Genomic DNA, 16,403 nt, shown 5'->3' with positions numbered 1-16,403 from the left:
TTCCTGATTAAGGATGGGAGGGAGGTGATGTAGTGGACTGGGCATAACACATTTGCTCTGCTAAGGTGGGGTCTACACCAAGAAAATGTCTGAAACCTCCTGGCTGATGGAAGTCCAGTGAATTCAAGCCAGACTGGATTCACCCTACTCAATCTATCATACCACTCCAGCACCTGTCACCTTGAAATCTGCTATTGTGCAAAACAAACCACAGGCATGCAATGTTTTTTTCAGACGACAGCAGTCTATCCTGAATTCATGAATCATTGATTGCCATAGGAAAACAAGGCTGAAGCCATGCTTCTGAAAACAGAAGTCAGCAAACAGATACTTTTATCCTTTTAACTTTTTTTTATTTTACCTAGTCTCCAATTCCAAAGTGTATTAGCACTGCAGTTGTTTGAGCTGGTGCTGCTGCGCTGGAAGCTCTGAATTCATCTCAAGTTCTGCTTTTGGCCTCACAACTACTGTATGTATTTTTCTGCCAATGCACTAGGATAGATCCATGAGAAAAAAACAGACAGATGTTATTTGAAGGCTACCCAAAATGACCATTCCTATTCATTTTAAGAAATCTGTTTTGTAATTTTGTCCAGGAAATTAAGTGAAAAAATACAAAGGAGTATACATTCTTTGCAAGAAAGCCAGCATCATCACATGAAAAACGCTGAAAGTCTGTTTTGTATTCAAAAGCATGCTTCCTGACTGATCTTGGCACATCACTCAAACCAGCTTAGTCCTCGTAACACCCCACTGAGGTAAATATTTAATATATTTTAAAGCTGGGTAAACCAAAGCACAAAAATTAAAATAGTTTGTTTAAAAATATCATTCAACCTTTTGCACAAGCATTACAGAAATATTATTACTGCTATTAAACCTTATTATAAATAACAGAGCCCCCACCATATGTGCTGAAAACATCCACTATATGAACAGCTCAAAGATTTTTTTATAAATATGCTTTAAGCTCAACAGTTCTGATTTTTCAGACCCCAGCAATTAGGGTAACATGATCACTGTTGCTTGGACAGCAGATACTTCACCTAAGGGGATTTATTCATCCTCTTCATCAGGCCATACCCCTTGCAACTGAGCTGAGCACAACTCCTGTTTCCCTGGTGTGCCTTCATCTATCCCTGGGTTATCTAGATTCTCACATCTAGTGATATCTTCACCCTAGTGAAGTCAAGAGTTTAGATACCTCAGATGCCTCCCTCCTACTCTCATGCACATACAGGCTGGGAGAACTGCAGAACTCCCCACACACTCAGCAGAACTGGATTTATGTGTTTTTACCCTTGTTCAGCTGGAGTTGCTGAAAATGCCACTCTGAGTCTTTGGCTGGCCATGAGCTCATGCCACTCCTCTGTGTATGCACTGGAGAGTGGTCACAGGATGAAAGCCCTTTTCCCTTTTTCCAGGTGTAACTTTGAAGGTATCCCCTGGAGGGATTCAAACAGTCACTGAAAGTTTAAAATGCAATAGTGTGCATGACATTTCAACAATCCAACCAGAGCCAGCATGGTGACATATCCCCAGCCTTGAACTTCAGCATGTTTGGACCATACACCTACGTCCTGTCACACAATGATAGTGACAAATACAGGGAACCTGGAACTTCCCCCTAGAGGAGACTTGGATGACTAACTCTAAGCTGGTGTATTCCAAGTAAACACTGCAAGCAGAGGAAAATATTTAGAAGGTAACTAGGAACCACAATAGAGTTACCAATGGGTAATGGGAAATATTCACAGCCACAAACTTCTGCTTTGCATTTGTGTGGTTTTGTGAGCCAAGGTCTCAGTGCAGTTTGCTAAGCCAGTGCTCATGGCCACAGCTGGACACAGGACCCTCTCCTGGGCCTGCTGCCCAGTGTGATGAGCTTTGCTGTGAGAGATACCATCTGTTGTAAAGGATCCTGTTATATGATCCTCAAAAAGAGGGTGTCAAAAACATGGCCCAGAGAGCCATTGTATGCAGCCTACAGATCTTCCACAAGTCTTGGGGTGTGTCTGCACTGCATCAAGGAGTGTTGAACAGCACTTCAGGAGTGAGCATGACTGCAAAATGTAAGATTGGATAGTGCCTTATAGTACCCGTGGCAAGGCCAGCTGGACTGGTACAGATCCTCCACTAGTGGCTCTGCTGTTCCTGCACCAGAGAAGGGGTTGGTGTCCCTCAGGGGAAGCAACTGCAGAGGATAAAATCCCTATCTGTTATCTGACTCTTTGATTTATTTGTGCTGTTTGAAAGTACCTCGTACCAAATGTCAGCATATTTAGATCAGAGTTCACAAGAGACATGGAGCTAGATGTTCCTGCCCTACAGCCTCACCTTCTTGCACAAGGGGAACCCAAATAATCTGACTTTCAAGTGTGTTCAAGCTCTGCTTAGATGAAGTGAGCAGTCATCCCAGATCCAATGCAGTTCCTGATCTGGATCACTTGGGAATCTGAACCCACTGGAGAAATTACATTTAGTAACACATTCAAAAGGAAAATTCCACATGGGACATTAGCTGGCTCAGATGGGAAACTGCCCTGTCTAGCAAAGGTCCTGGTAAAGCTCCAGGGATCTGAGCTCAAGTGATCTACAGGCAAAAATGTCGCTCACATACTGTCAGTGTGCACAGACTGGGCTGAGTGAGTCTGTATCCAGCACTGAAAGCTGTACTGGCAGTCTTGATCCATTCATTCAGAATCCTTAGGCATGGGAGAGAAACACAAATTTCCTTTAAAATGGGAAAAAAAAGTTGCAAAAATGTAAATCTCCAGTGGCTTGATCGATTTATTCAGCTTATGAGTGAGAATATGGAGAATGGCTTAATACTGCAAAATTAAGAGGTGGAAATATCAACAATGAAAGGGACACAGGATCCAGCACTGGAGGAAGGCAAAAAAGCATCTAGAGCTGGAGAATGAGCAATTTCCAACACCTAAAATGTGAGATTAAACCACAGTTGCCCACGTTTCAGGGGAAGAAGCTTTAACATAGAAAAATGATGTAGTCAGACATCACTTACTGGGAATGCAGGATGCTGAGCAGACTAGAGGCTCCAACCTATCCTTTTGGTCCCTCTGAGCCTCAAGGTTTGTGTAGCCTTAAAACAACTCCAAACTACCCAGTTCAAGTGTGGATATGGGTTAATTTTAACCTGTGTCTTGCTGGTGGAGAACAATCCTGATGTTTGGGCTCATACTCAAACCAATTCAAACAACCCTGTGATCCTGGTCATTCACTGGTCCATCCCAGCATCATCTCAGCATGAAAGAGGATTCTAGATTTTGAGTCCTTATTCTGACTCAAACAGAATCTCTGAAACCTACAGAGCTTTGGTTATCACTGACTGATACTATGCCAGAGATAAAAATACTCCCAACAAGCCCTTTGTAGACACAGCATCGCTTCAAAAGGCTGTCAACCGTGGCAACTGCGTCCCATTCTCCAATAGTCTATATTTAACTGTTGCAAATTAGGCTACAGACTGAATTCTTTATGGCTGAAAACACTATTAGAACTTTAGAGTGTTGTTTTTTCTTCTCCTGTCAGCTAATTAGTGGTAATATAAATTTCAATCGTCGGCCGTAGTTGATTGCAACAGACCATCACATGTGTTACAATAAAGGCAATTTCCTCTGCTCCCCAACTACTAATAGTGGGTCTTAATTATCCAAGGTTAACAAAGCATTGCATTGTGCTCTATCACTGTACATCAAATGATGGAGGGAGCATTATTTCCAGAGCATCGGGATCCAGGGTAGCTGTTACATTACTGCAAGTCTGCTCCACAGTAATATTAAACACCACTTGCACAACTGTACTACACTATCTGTGCTATTAAAAATTATGAATTTGGAAAATGCTTGTTTTCATTTCCAAAGTCGATTAAAAAGTTTGCATACTTTAACATCTGTTTATGATTTCAAACACAGCTTTCATAAATGTGGTCTGGCTCCCCAGCAACATAAATCCTATTAAAAAATAAGATAAACCTCTCATTACAGTAGGTTTCTTTTTACATGTGTCCAGTGTGTAAAGTGTATGTTTATTGTCAGCAAAATTTAAAAAAAAAGCCCTCAGTTGAGCTGTGGTGAGCCCAGGCTTACCTCATTGGAATGTGTCCTGTTCTGGTGCTTGGCTCTGTCCGAGGCATTGGAAAAGGCTTTATTGCAGCCTTCGTGTTCACAGACATAAGGTTTTTCTCCAGTGTGGGACCTCAGGTGTGTCTTTAAGTTCTCCAGGCGGGAATAGGCTTTGGAACAACCCTCAAACTAAAATTAAAAAAACACATGAGGAGTGATTAATTAACCAGAAAAATTTGATTTTCCCCCTGCCTAAACCCTTCTCATCTGTTTCTCATTCTTTCTTTTTTTTTTCTTCTTTTTAAAGGGCTTGTGTTTTAGGGAACAACATCCACTTTGTTGGGAGAATTTGCTTCCCTAGGCAGGCTGACAGTTTCAGCAGTGAGTCATATTTGAGGTGCTACTCCTTGTTGGGTACCCACCTGACATTTCAACAAGTGACTCTTTTTTTCCAGCAGGGCTAAACACCCCTCCACTCCTCCCAGAGCTCTCTTAACCCCTCCTTTCCACCTCTCTGCATCTAAAACACTCAGAAACAGGGGCCCCCTCCTTCCTACCTAGGGAACTGACAGCTTCTCCACAGTCTGACCAGCCTTGAAACTTCACTAGCACCAGCACTGGAAAGGGCAGACAGTTCCCAAACACACAAACAGAAATCTAGCAAGCTTTAAAGTGTCCCAAATTACAGCTTGGGTCTACTCTTGGAGGATGCTGTGGTCAGGCTGTCTGACATTACCAGTTTAAAAAACAAGACTCTCAGTTTTGAAGACTGATGGATTTTTGGATGACAAAACAGGCCAGGAATCTTCCTCCTGGAAGGAAACCAGCTGCCCACACAGTGAGAAGGGGCAGCCTGGGAGACATGGTGAGGCTTCAGGTGATGTGAGTCCTGCCACCTTCCCTTCTGGCTGGGCTGGAGGCTTCTCCCTGCACCTGCCCTGTCCCAGCATGGGAAGATTTCACCTCAAACCAAGGAGGCTCTTAAGTGCTCTTTGACAAAACAAGTGGGGGGTTTTAAGAAACTCAAGGCTCCCTTGCAAATTCTAGCTAAATGTTGCACTGCCTGTTCAGCTGGGAGCACTGAAAAGCCCAGGCTGTACTTCCTATACAAAAAATACCCTTTAAATTTCGACAAGCAGCCCCTTCTGCTGTCATGTATGTGTTGTATTTCAGTCACATCACTTAAACATGTCTAAAAGTTCAGTCCAGTTGTGACAAGACTTCACATTGCCTTGTTGGAGTCTTGGCCAGTGAAGAAACTGGAGTCACAGCAGGACAGGTCATGCTCTGTGTCTGATTTTCCCATGGGCAGCTGAGTGCTCCTACACATACAGGTCTGGCCAAAGGCACCTGCATCCAGCAGCAGCAGCACCTGTTGCCTTGTGCTCCACGTGCCCAGGACCTGCTGGGCTGCCAGGGAGGCAAACGTGCAGCCCATGGAACCCCATGAAGCACAGGCTGATCACATGCAACTTTGCTGTGCTGGAAAAGAAGGATTACTTATGATCCCCTTTGGCACAGGGATGGTGGACATCAGGCAGATTTGCACTGCTCTTGGGATATCCACATCTCTTCAAGGACCAGGAGGAGCATCCTGCAAGAGCTGATTCCTTCCACAGCTTTGTCAGGGAGAAATGGATCCAGTTTTTCTTCCTCAGACAACTTTCATTAGCCCATTTGTCCCACAGAACATGCCACAGCTCTGAGGTTGCACAGTATATATCTTTCTTCTCTTGCCCTGTACAAACAATCCTTTACAACACAAGTTGCTTACAGTTATTGAAATACATAATTCCTCTTGCTGGAAAACAAAGGGAACTCAGCATGAGACAGCTCATGTGTCCATTCTAGTTTTGCTGGATACTGACACAAAAATGCAGTTGCTAAGAGCAAAAGTTCTAAGGCCACATTTTCAAATAAGAACTTCTCAGCAAAGCAGCCTGTGCATGTTCAAAGCAGTTGTTCCCACTCTTACGTGTGGATTTGATTATGCCAGTGGGAGTTCTGGCTGTCATCTGCTGAAATAATCCTTGACCAAACCCCAGGCTGCAATTGGGCTCATCTGTAGCTTTATGCACACTGCAAACTTTTTGTCTGAAACAAATGTTGCTTTGAAAAATCACTGCCAGACTTGGACAAGGAATGCTCTGCCACAGAAGGGCACAATCTGCAGAGCTGCCATTATCCCAGACAACTGGAGAATGGTGGTTCTCCAGTTTGGGGACAGCTGCTGCAGCATACTGCACATGGAGGGCCTGCAGTTCTCCAGGAGGCAGAGGACAACCTGGGACTCAAACACAGCCTTGCCATTGCTCCAGTGACAAAACTGGGGCTTGAAAAGGGCAGGATTGTGCAGCAGTGTTTTTTCCTGCTCCACCACAGCACTGAAGAGTATGCAGCCACTGCTGTTTTTGTCTCCTGAGTCTCCTGAGCCTCTCTGCCTACAAGGGCAGGCTAGACTTGCCCTCAGTGCTCACTTTGTATGCACCAACAATCAATATTTCTTGATACTTTTAAGGAAGATTGGTATAGCACTAGACTGGGCAAAGTGCTTTAGAAGATTAAAACAAAGGACATGGCCCTGTGCCCCGGGGGAGCTTATGCTCTAAATTAAATGAACACACGGCTGGAAGATTGATAAAGGAGTCATGCAGCAAGCAAATCATACATATCCTAATATTTGTAAGCAGGAGCTGGGGAAGAGCCAGGGAGTGAGTAGGACTGGAATTGGCTAAAGGAGCAGAAGAGGAGGAAGACACAGGAGGAGGGCTCAGACATTTGCTGAGCAGGAGAAGGCTCATCCCCAAGACTCTGGGGAGAGGAATAGAGTAATGCTGACAGCAGAGGAGGTATGAAACACCATCAGGGGGAGAAGGCAGAGAGCAGAGGATATCAAAAGACAGGGATGGACCTCTGGGAGGAATAAGGGCTGGAGGAGATGAGGAGAGAGATTGTGAACACTCCCATGAACTGATCACAGTCACTGAGCTCCATAACCTTGCTTCCCTCTTGTGCCCTGCATCAGGCATCCTTGGCTGCCCCACACAGTGGGCATGTGGTGGGAGGCTCCAAGTGTGAAGGCACATATGGGATTTCGTATCTTGAGGCTTAGGAGGAGAGCCCAGCACTCCCATGTGGTCAGTGAGCCTGTACCCACAGGGCTGAGATATAAAATAGTGCCCCATACTCTTGCTCAGGCAGTGTTTAACACAACACACAGTGCTGCTGGTATGCAGATCTGGGACTGAGCTCTTCTTGGGGTTTAAGCACTGATGACTTAACCTCCCCTCTGGATTAAAAAAGCAGAGGCAGGAGGTGTTGGCCTAGATTCCCAGGCTGGAAAGAGGAATGTGTGCATGCTTGGGTCTGTGGCTGAGGGAATCTTGCAGTCCCAGCAGCTGTAATGGGTGATGCCAGGTTCCCCACAGTGTGGTGTTACTGGATTTCTTTCTTGGCTGGATTTTCACCTTAAGTGACTTGTCCTGTGTTGCTCTGGATCTCTGTGGTAGATCTGATATAATTCTTCCCAAGGGAATGCTGTTTTGCCCACTAACAACTCAACCACACTCCTTGACCTCTTGTCCTGCTCCCAGGGTCTACCCTGCAAGTAGCTGGTACGCAGACACGGAGGGCTGGACTGGCTCTGAGCTGCTGCCAGTGCCTGGCCTGGTAAAGCCCTACCTGAAGCCACGTCCATGTCTGCAAACACATTTCTGTGACCACCCCAGCCTGGTATCCCCCTGTCCAAGTGAGATGCACCACGTGTCCCTGCCAGCTCACCGTGCACTTGTGTGGCTTTTCTCCTGTGTGCCTTCTCATGTGCACCACCAACATATACTGAGCCTTGAAGGGCTTCTGCTCCCGTGTGCAGTCCTGCCAGCGGCACACAAACTCCTTCTTCTCCCCGTGGATGTGGTCGTTGTTGATGTGCTGGTAGAAGAGAAAGGAAAACCAGGTCACTCCTGGAAGAGCTGATGCCAGTGAATCATGCACAGTGCTCCAAAAGCCAGATGTTCCCTCCCCAATGCTTGTCAGCACCTGGGTGCCAGGTGCACAGGTGACACCAGGGACACAGGACCCAGCACTGGGGTCTGGTGTGTCCTGCAGAGAAAGGTGTGCAACACTCAGCTGCACAAAGGTACAAAGGCTAAAAATGGGAGGTTTGCAAAAGCAGTGGGGACCCACGGTGCCAAGGAGAAGGAACCCCTCTCACTGTGCCCCCAGCTTCTTGATGGGGGATGACAGAGTAATTTTTGTTTCTGCTGAACTCTCCTGTGCTGCACTTACACACCTGAGACCCTTTCCTGGGGCACTGTTGGAGGATGGTGGACAGGAGGAGACAAGCCTTGGTTGGGTACAATAATCTTAAAGGTCTTTTCCAGCCTAAATGATCCTATGCTTCTAAGTCCATATGCTGGCCCCACGACATCCACCTGCCTTCCAGAGCTGGTGGCTGGCAGGAAATGACAGCATCTAAGAGCTATGCAGCAGGGAGAGCTCAATTACTGAGAATTACTCTGGCCCATGAAATTCTGTGCTGGAGTGTTGAAAAGCCAGACCCAGAATGGTGCCTTGGTCCACCCTGGTAGGGAGAAGTGGGTAGTTTTTTCCCAGTGCAGGGCAGATGAAGCCCTGCTGAAAATAAACAGAGCCAGAGGCCAGCCCGTCGGCAGCGTCGTTCCCGCGGCGGCCTTGTCTCTCTGAATGGGGTCTCACTGCCAAAAATAATGCCTGTCCTCGCTCCTGTGTTTTCAGAAGACATTCACTGACAGGAAATCCTAAAATAAACCACTTTGGTTTTGGGTTTTGGCTTTTTTTGTGCTGAGATTTTTTCCAGCCCCCGCCTTCGTCCCCTGGCCAAGGCCAGGCACACATGTTGCAGCCAGGGATGAGACTCTCTTGGGGCAGGGAGGCAGCACGAGGACACAGAAGCACATTAGAACAGATTCATCAGCCTCCACAGTCCCAGCTGAACCCTGTCTCAGCGTTCTGAGTGCTGCAGTCCAATCCTGGGGTCAGGGTCCCAGCTCTACCCAGGGATGAGAGGAGGTGTGTGGGGCTCAGCTGGTCTCCTGGGCACCACATGTGAACACTGAGAGCCAAAGCTGTGTGCTGGGAGAACTGGGGGAGCCTGGGTTTGGGAGTGGTTTCATAGGGGTTTAGAGCTCTGCTGCCTACAGTCCTGGTTTTACAACCTGGCACTGGTGTGAGATTTTAGCCTCAGATGGTGGAAATCTGATGAAACTCCCCAGAGACCCATGGACATGCTAAACCATGGCCAGACCAGGCTGGAGAGATGCCTCTCCAGGCTCTGTTTGTGTGGGAGTCTAACTTGAAATGAAGACTACACACAGCAATGCTGGGAGTGTGGGAGAGCACAGGCTTACCCTTTTGGTCCTGTTTGAGCCAGAGGAAGGACATTTATGAAAGGGGAACTACAGCCCCCATTCAGGACTATTCACTCCCTGTCTGGCCAACATCTGCTTGAGGGAGCTGCATAGCCCACCCCACTTCAGCTACAGCTCCTTAGCCCCCACCTGGCTGAAGGCTTTGCTTGGGCTTCTCTCAAATTGAGTGTGACCTTTGAGGTTGGGAGCAGCAGTGATGCTTGCAAAAATATGTCATCACTCCTGCTGCTCCCTGTTGACATGCACTTCTCCCACAAGCACATTGTGTATGGGGAACAGACCCTGCCCACCCTGGTACTTTTCTCTGCACACAAACCAGAGTTTTTCCATGCATGGTGAGATGGCACCTCTCAGAAGCTGGCCCACGACATTTGTATTTCATCTGCATGTGTGTTTTGGGCATTCCAAATCCACAACCCCATGTTGCTAGTAATCACAGAAGTACAGAAGACTCAATTTTTGTAACCTTCCAAATTTAGGAAAATCTTGGGATATTTCATCTAATGTTTTTCTTTGGGGTTTTTTTTTCTTTTTTCTGGAAATAAATTGTGCTGAGCTGCCTGGTACTCTGCACTTTGCTCTGGGCAGAGTTAGTTTTTCTTACATCTGAGAGGGAAACACAGAAAAACTGCTGAACAAATGTGAGCCCAGCCCATCTGACAGGCATGCTGTGGTTTAACCCCAAAAAAGCAACGCCCCATGGCATGCAATGTGCAACCCATTAAGCACCTTATCACTCAATCAGCTTTGAAAATCGTTTCCAAATCTGTCTGTACTCAAGGACTTGATGCACTGAACCAGTGTCTTCTGGCAGAGGTGGGCAGGCACTAGCCTTAGGTGGAAGAAGAGCATGTGCTCAAAATTACAATTTAGAGTGTAGTCCCTCTGGACAATGTTTGTGAGCAGAACTTGGGCAAATGGTGACTGATGCCTATTTGGGGGCATCTAAACATATCTAAAATGAGGATATATAAAATATATATAGCCCTCAGGAAGGGGGCTACATGTGACTTGCACATGGGTGGCCCCTGGCAAGCTGGGAGCCCAGTTGAGACAAGCAGCAAAAGGATGAAGGAAAAGGAGAGGGTAGCAGCTCCTGCTGCAAAATGAGTTTTGTTCAAAACTTTGCAGAAGCATCAGGGCTGCTGGGCTGGTGAATTCCCAGCAGATATGGGCTGTCTTCAAAGAAATGGGACTTGCACCATTGACCCAAAATATGGACTGTGAGGGTGCTGGGCTGGGAGCAAGATGGGGCTTAGACACAGATCATGTCTGATTTCACAGGCACTTCCCTGACTGGGAGCTGACCCCAGAAGCCAAAGGAAACCAAACTGGATACCCAGATGAAGCACAGCATACAAAAGGTTCTTGGAATTAATTAGAACTGAAAATCTGATTAATGACTTGGTTTAGGGGTCCTTCAGAGAGAAGTTTTGACACTGGTTTGGGAACATCACTGTGATTATGGAAGTCCTGTTTCCCAAGTTTTAGAAAATCAACCCACTTTCTCTATTTCAGACACTGGAACATATCTCCAAACTCTGAAAGTGCTCTGTTTCTGTGGGAGGGATGAGCTGAGCAGGTCAACAGCCTCGAAGTGATATGGCTCCACAGCTCATTAAGAGCAGCATAAAAGGCTTTCCCAGCCTGGATTAGGACTGAGGACAGCATGGATGATCCCTGACCCATAGCTGGTGTAGCTCTGTGGGAAGGCTCACTGAATATGGCCAGTGGAGAGAGAAGGGCTCAGCCCCCTTCCCCATTTTCTGATCTGGTCTTCTGCACTGAGCCTTCTGTCATCAAGCCATGCACAAGGGAGGCTGAAAGTGCAGCCTCAGCAGCTGAGAAGGGAGCAGTATCACATAATCTATGAGAGGCTTCTTTCAGCTGAACTCCTCGGGGAGCAGCGACCTGCTTTGGCAGTGTTTACACACCGTATCTCTGATTTGCACCTTTACTAGCTCCCAGGGTGAGCTCTGGCTGCACAGCAGCTAGTGATAAAAAATGAGGACAAGTGCACAGAAACCCAAATTTATCGCTGGGGCTTCCTCCCAACCATTACTCACATGGACGAGCTGCTCCTGAGTGTCATATTCCTTTGTGCACCCTTCCCAGTGACAGTTAGTCTCATAAATAACCTCAGGCTCCTGCTTACATTCATCCTTATCAAGATCTTCTTTCAGGTCTGTCAGATGCTCCTGCAACACATAACGGTGCATTGTGTAAGGTGAACTTCTTTCATCTGAATTCCTCCATCACTCATAGATTACAGGGCAAGTATCAACTGATCACAAAACCATGCTCCTTGTGGCTACGTAACATCCACGATTACTGTGAAATAAAGAGCTACAGGGTTTTGGCAGAAGTGGATCAGAGTTTACAACAAGACATGAAACACCCCAAAGCCACTGTAGAGGCAGTGCCTGGATTCAGCAGGGTTGTGGGTAGGCCCAGGAAAAACTGAAGGAAGGAGAGAGCTGGCTTCTGACCTTTGGTTGTGCTCTTTGCTGGAGCAAAACAACTGATCTGGGTGGAGAAACATGAGCATAAAGAAATCACAGAGCAGTCAGAGTCCAGAGCCCACACTCACCTGACATGGGCTGGGCAAGGGGTTCCTGTTTTCTGCATCTCTCACTAGATGAGAAAAGGATACCTAACCCAAAGATTTATGCCTGCAGGATGCTCCATAGGGACAAAGTGGTGAGTTCTCAAAGCACTTCTCTGAGAGGGGAATTTGGAAAGCTTGAGCAAGACCCAGTGAAGATTAAGTTGAAGAACAGAGCTCCTGGGACTCTGGACTCATAAATTAGTTACTTTAATGTTGGGTACACTGTGAGCTCTATCCTTAACTTCTCTGTCTAGTCAGCTCCTCAGTGCTAAATGAAGCACAGAAGATTTTTGTTATGGCAGCTTGGTTTAAAGCATGGGCAACACAATAGTGCAGCATACAACATAATTAGTACAAACCCAAGTAAGAACAACTGTCAGCTCTGCTTGCATCAGACACCCACACTACAGACCACCAGCACCCAGCATTGGCTTGGGAATCTAGCAAGACAGAACCCTGCAGGTTTTGACCCCCTTCATTCCCTTTCCTCCCAGATACTACTGTTATGTTGCCTAGCACAAAGTATCCTTCCTCCAGGACACCTTCAGTGGGGCACCTGGGGTGGCTGACCACAGCAGATGTCATTCCTCATGATCTCATGCCCCAGTTGGACCCGTATGTGTGCAGACACAAACTCTGTCTCTGGCCTGCCCAAACAGACCTATCTGGCTGCCATCTCCTTCCCAACCAACACCTTCCCAGTGCCTGCTGGGGAGCTGCAATGATCAGTGACTCAATGGCATTATATGGCCTTGGAAAGCGAGATATGCTGTCCTGAAGTTCAAAAGTTCTCCTTAAGTAGCTCATGACATACACGCCAGCAGTGACTTTTCTATTCAAAAGTTTAGATATGGAGAGAAAGAGATCTGTTTTAATTAGCTCTTATTTAAAAAAAAAAAAAAAAAGAAAAAAGAGATATTGCAAAGGTGGCTCTTGGAACAGGAAACTGTAGTAATTTACAGAAAGACTTCTGGAGATTCAAACTGTACCAGAGCCCAGAGCAATAGTCTGAGAAAGTTCAAACAGCAGCTTCTTTTTCCTATTCTTATTTGGTTGAGCTGTAAACTTTTTTTTTTTCTTTTTTTTTTTTTTTTTAATGTTTGTTTCTGTTCAAAGTGTGGTCCCCAGACAACTGTAATTTCTAAAATCTTATTTTGCCAAAATTTTTACACTTTCTGTTGGAAAAGCGAAATTGTAACAACTTAATTTGTTGAAAAGGATTGACTTGTTTCATTTCCAGCTAGTTCAGTGCTAGTCTAAATCTGTACTGGGGCTCTCCTGTGGCACTGCAGAAGTTAAGTAACTCAGGTCTCTCATGCCTGGTACATCATTGTGTCCCACAAATCTTGTCTGATTGCATTTTTTACAGCACAGACCATCATGGGAGACACTGTCTGGCCAAGGACTGCGAACACCCAAACCACAGCTCGCATGAGGTGTTTCATATGCAGCATTTCCAAAACAAAACATACATGTTTTTGGGGATAGATGAACTTCATAGTCAGCAAAAAATGGATCAGTCAATTACTAACTGACTGTAACATAACTTTTCAGCACAGTCTCTGACAGAAAAGGAATTTCTAAATTTAATTAATTCTTCTTGCTTAGACCAAAGGAGACACCTGCTCCCTTCAGTTTTTTAATCTGTTCTCCTTGCCAAGAATGGGCTGTCTTTTACATGGCACCTTCCAACTTCCCAGTCAATACTGAAATACTGCAAGATGTGGAACCTACATTTCCCTTGGGGAATTACTTCACATAATGCCTCATTAGGAACTATTAGATGATCAGCGTGCATTTTCCTATTCCTAATTTCACCTTGCTATTGTATCAAATCTCATTGCACAACTTTAAACTACTCCCCTGCTCCACTCAGTGCTAATTTCAGTGTTTTTGAGACCCAGTGGATGAAACCCCTGGAGCAGGGCTGCAGGGATGAGCCAGGCTGGTGCTCTCCAAGCACTCCCAAGCTGGGCACACAAAGCTTGGCATGGAGCAGCACGTGGAGGATGGATGGATGCAGCCATTGAGCAAGCAGCTGTCTGACCCACAGCTCCTCCAATAACACATGCTTTCAGAATGCAAGTGATGGCTTTCAAATATTTTTTCATTTGCTGCAAGAAATAAACACATTGCCCTATTAGCCCAGGCAGTAGCCAGATTGGTTTTTCAGGGCATGTGATTTTGCAGCAGTGTGTAGATGCACTCCTAAACTCAAAGCTCCAGAGAGGTGCCTCTTTGCCCTAATCGTGCTGACTACAGCATGTTTATCTTTCCCTGATATGCTATCTTCATCAATTTTACCAGCCCCCTGATGACTGCACACGTTGCTGTCCCCATGCATCATGCTGAGACCTGCTCCTGAACCAGGGCAGAAGGAGAAATTTGTCATCAACTCTTCCATTCGCTTGACAATAACACAGCCTAATATTTCATGAAAATGAAGTGCCCAGAGCACTCCTGATAGTTTACAGTTGTGATAAAGGACGGTCAGATGGATACTGTCAGCCATTAAACAGTTTGCAATCACAGAGCTCCAGAAAGAAAGCAAAGGCCTCTGGGCCCTTCTTGGTGTCAAATGTTGTGTCACCAGTGTAAAGGATGTTTCTAGGAGCAATTCCTTGTTGAATCCAGAAGTCGTCCCTTTTTTGCAAGCTTTCTACCTACATGCAAGCTTCCCTCATAATCTATGCTTGCTCTGAGACACTAATGCTGCTTGCTTTGCAGCACAGAAAACTCAGACATCATTTTTACATTATTACACTTGATGTATTTGCTCTCTCCTTTTTTTTCCTATCCAAGCACAACAACAGCAAGCTGAGTCCCAAGTACCCATGGAATGCTTCACTCAGTCACTGCAGCTCTGCCCTGTCCTTTCCTGGGTTTTGTGCTCCAAGAGACACCTGCCTGCCTGGCAGATTTTGCTGCCTTGCTCCCAGCCACAACAAAAGATGCCAAGAGGATCATTCCCAAAGAGACCCAGCAGCTCACCACCTCAAGCCCACAGCATGGCTGGCAGCAGGGAGGTTACCTGTGTGTTTGGGGACACTGGGGGCAAGCCCTCAACTTCAGTCTTGACTTTGCTGCGTTTGTTAATCACGGGATTGACGGTGCTGCTCACGGCTGACTCACTGCTCTGCTTGCTCTAGGAAAGAAAACCAGGCAAGAAATGGCACCAGGGTTTGGAATGACAGACAGACAATGGCCCACTTCCTCATTAAAAATTAACTTTAAAATCAGACAAGGTTGAGCTTCAGGAGGGTTGGCCTAGGGTTCACATGAAAACCAGCCCATGTGGCTTTGTGCAAGGCAGAGGGATGGGAGAGAGGGAAGGAGAATCCAGGGCAGCCCCAGCTTCTGCAGGCTCACTGGTGAGCTCAGCCTTTCCACTGCTGCTCTGTTTCAGAGCAATCCAGTCCATGGCATAGTCATCAAAGCCTTATACAACCCCCACCCAAGCCAGTTTTATCTCTCAGTGTGATGAAATGATTTGTTGAGAAAAATTAATTCCTGGGGGAAGCAGGGGGCTCTGGTTATATGTGAGGGCTCTGGCATGCTGTGTCCATGAAAGACTACGTGTGTAATTTGCTAAGCTTTTAAAAAATAAGAACAACTTTAGCAGAAAAAACATCCCATTGTATGTGCATAAAATTGGAACATTAACATTTAAAATACTCTTGCTAATTGCTCAAGATTGGTCCTGCAAATTATTAAACAGAGGCAGAACTCCTTCCAGCCACATTATTTTGGTAGCCAGTTTGTAAGGAGAAAACAAAACCAATCAATCAAATAACCTGCAATAACAAACAGAGTTTGCAGTGCAACAGCCATGAGAAACCCTAAAACAATAAACCAGTCTTAAAAGTCCAGTATGATACAACTAAAACAACAATTTGAAATGAGTGTGACATATGGTGAAATAAATCTTTGGGCAGAAAAGCAACTGCAATTTAGATTTTGAAGGAATGTGAGTGGACAAGAAAAATGATTAAGAATGTGCTAGGCATATTCATTAACCCTGCACGTGCAGGGCTTTTGCACACATGTATGTGCTTGTGTGCTCACAGGTATTTGTATGGTTGTGTTTAAGGTGCGGGATCTCATTCCTAGTTCTCAAAATCTGGCCCCTGGTTTTGCAAAATTTAGCAGTAAAAATCAACAGCAGGGACACATTGAGAGAAGACCTACTGAAAAAGAAGGAACAGCATGTAAAATGTGAAGAGGTCCTACACAGGATGCACTTACATGTTAAAGATTAAGACCATCATCATGGTTCACCTGAGTACAAAAGAGCAAGGAGGG

At 45.8% G+C, this 16,403-nt stretch overlaps 1 protein-coding gene across 1 annotated transcript in view; it reads right to left on the bottom strand.

Moving 5' to 3' along the window:
- The window catches only part of GLI2 (GLI family zinc finger 2), a 188,850-nt gene that overhangs the window by 10,114 nt on the left and 162,333 nt on the right, over positions 1 to 16,403 (bottom strand). The window contains exons 8-11 of the mRNA XM_056496726.1: positions 15,133 to 15,246; positions 11,560 to 11,691; positions 7,866 to 8,015; positions 4,110 to 4,274 (exon numbers count right to left, since the gene is read on the bottom strand). Of these exons, the coding sequence (XP_056352701.1) occupies positions 4,110 to 4,274; positions 7,866 to 8,015; positions 11,560 to 11,691; positions 15,133 to 15,246 (561 nt within the window). The remainder of the gene's footprint in view (positions 1 to 4,109; positions 4,275 to 7,865; positions 8,016 to 11,559; positions 11,692 to 15,132; positions 15,247 to 16,403) is intronic.

This window comes from Oenanthe melanoleuca, chromosome 7 (genome assembly GCF_029582105.1).
Source record: "Oenanthe melanoleuca isolate GR-GAL-2019-014 chromosome 7, OMel1.0, whole genome shotgun sequence".
NCBI lineage: Eukaryota > Metazoa > Chordata > Aves > Passeriformes > Muscicapidae > Oenanthe > Oenanthe melanoleuca.
Note: the sequence above shows the minus strand (reverse complement) of the source record. Positions and strands in the feature narration are given on the sequence as shown.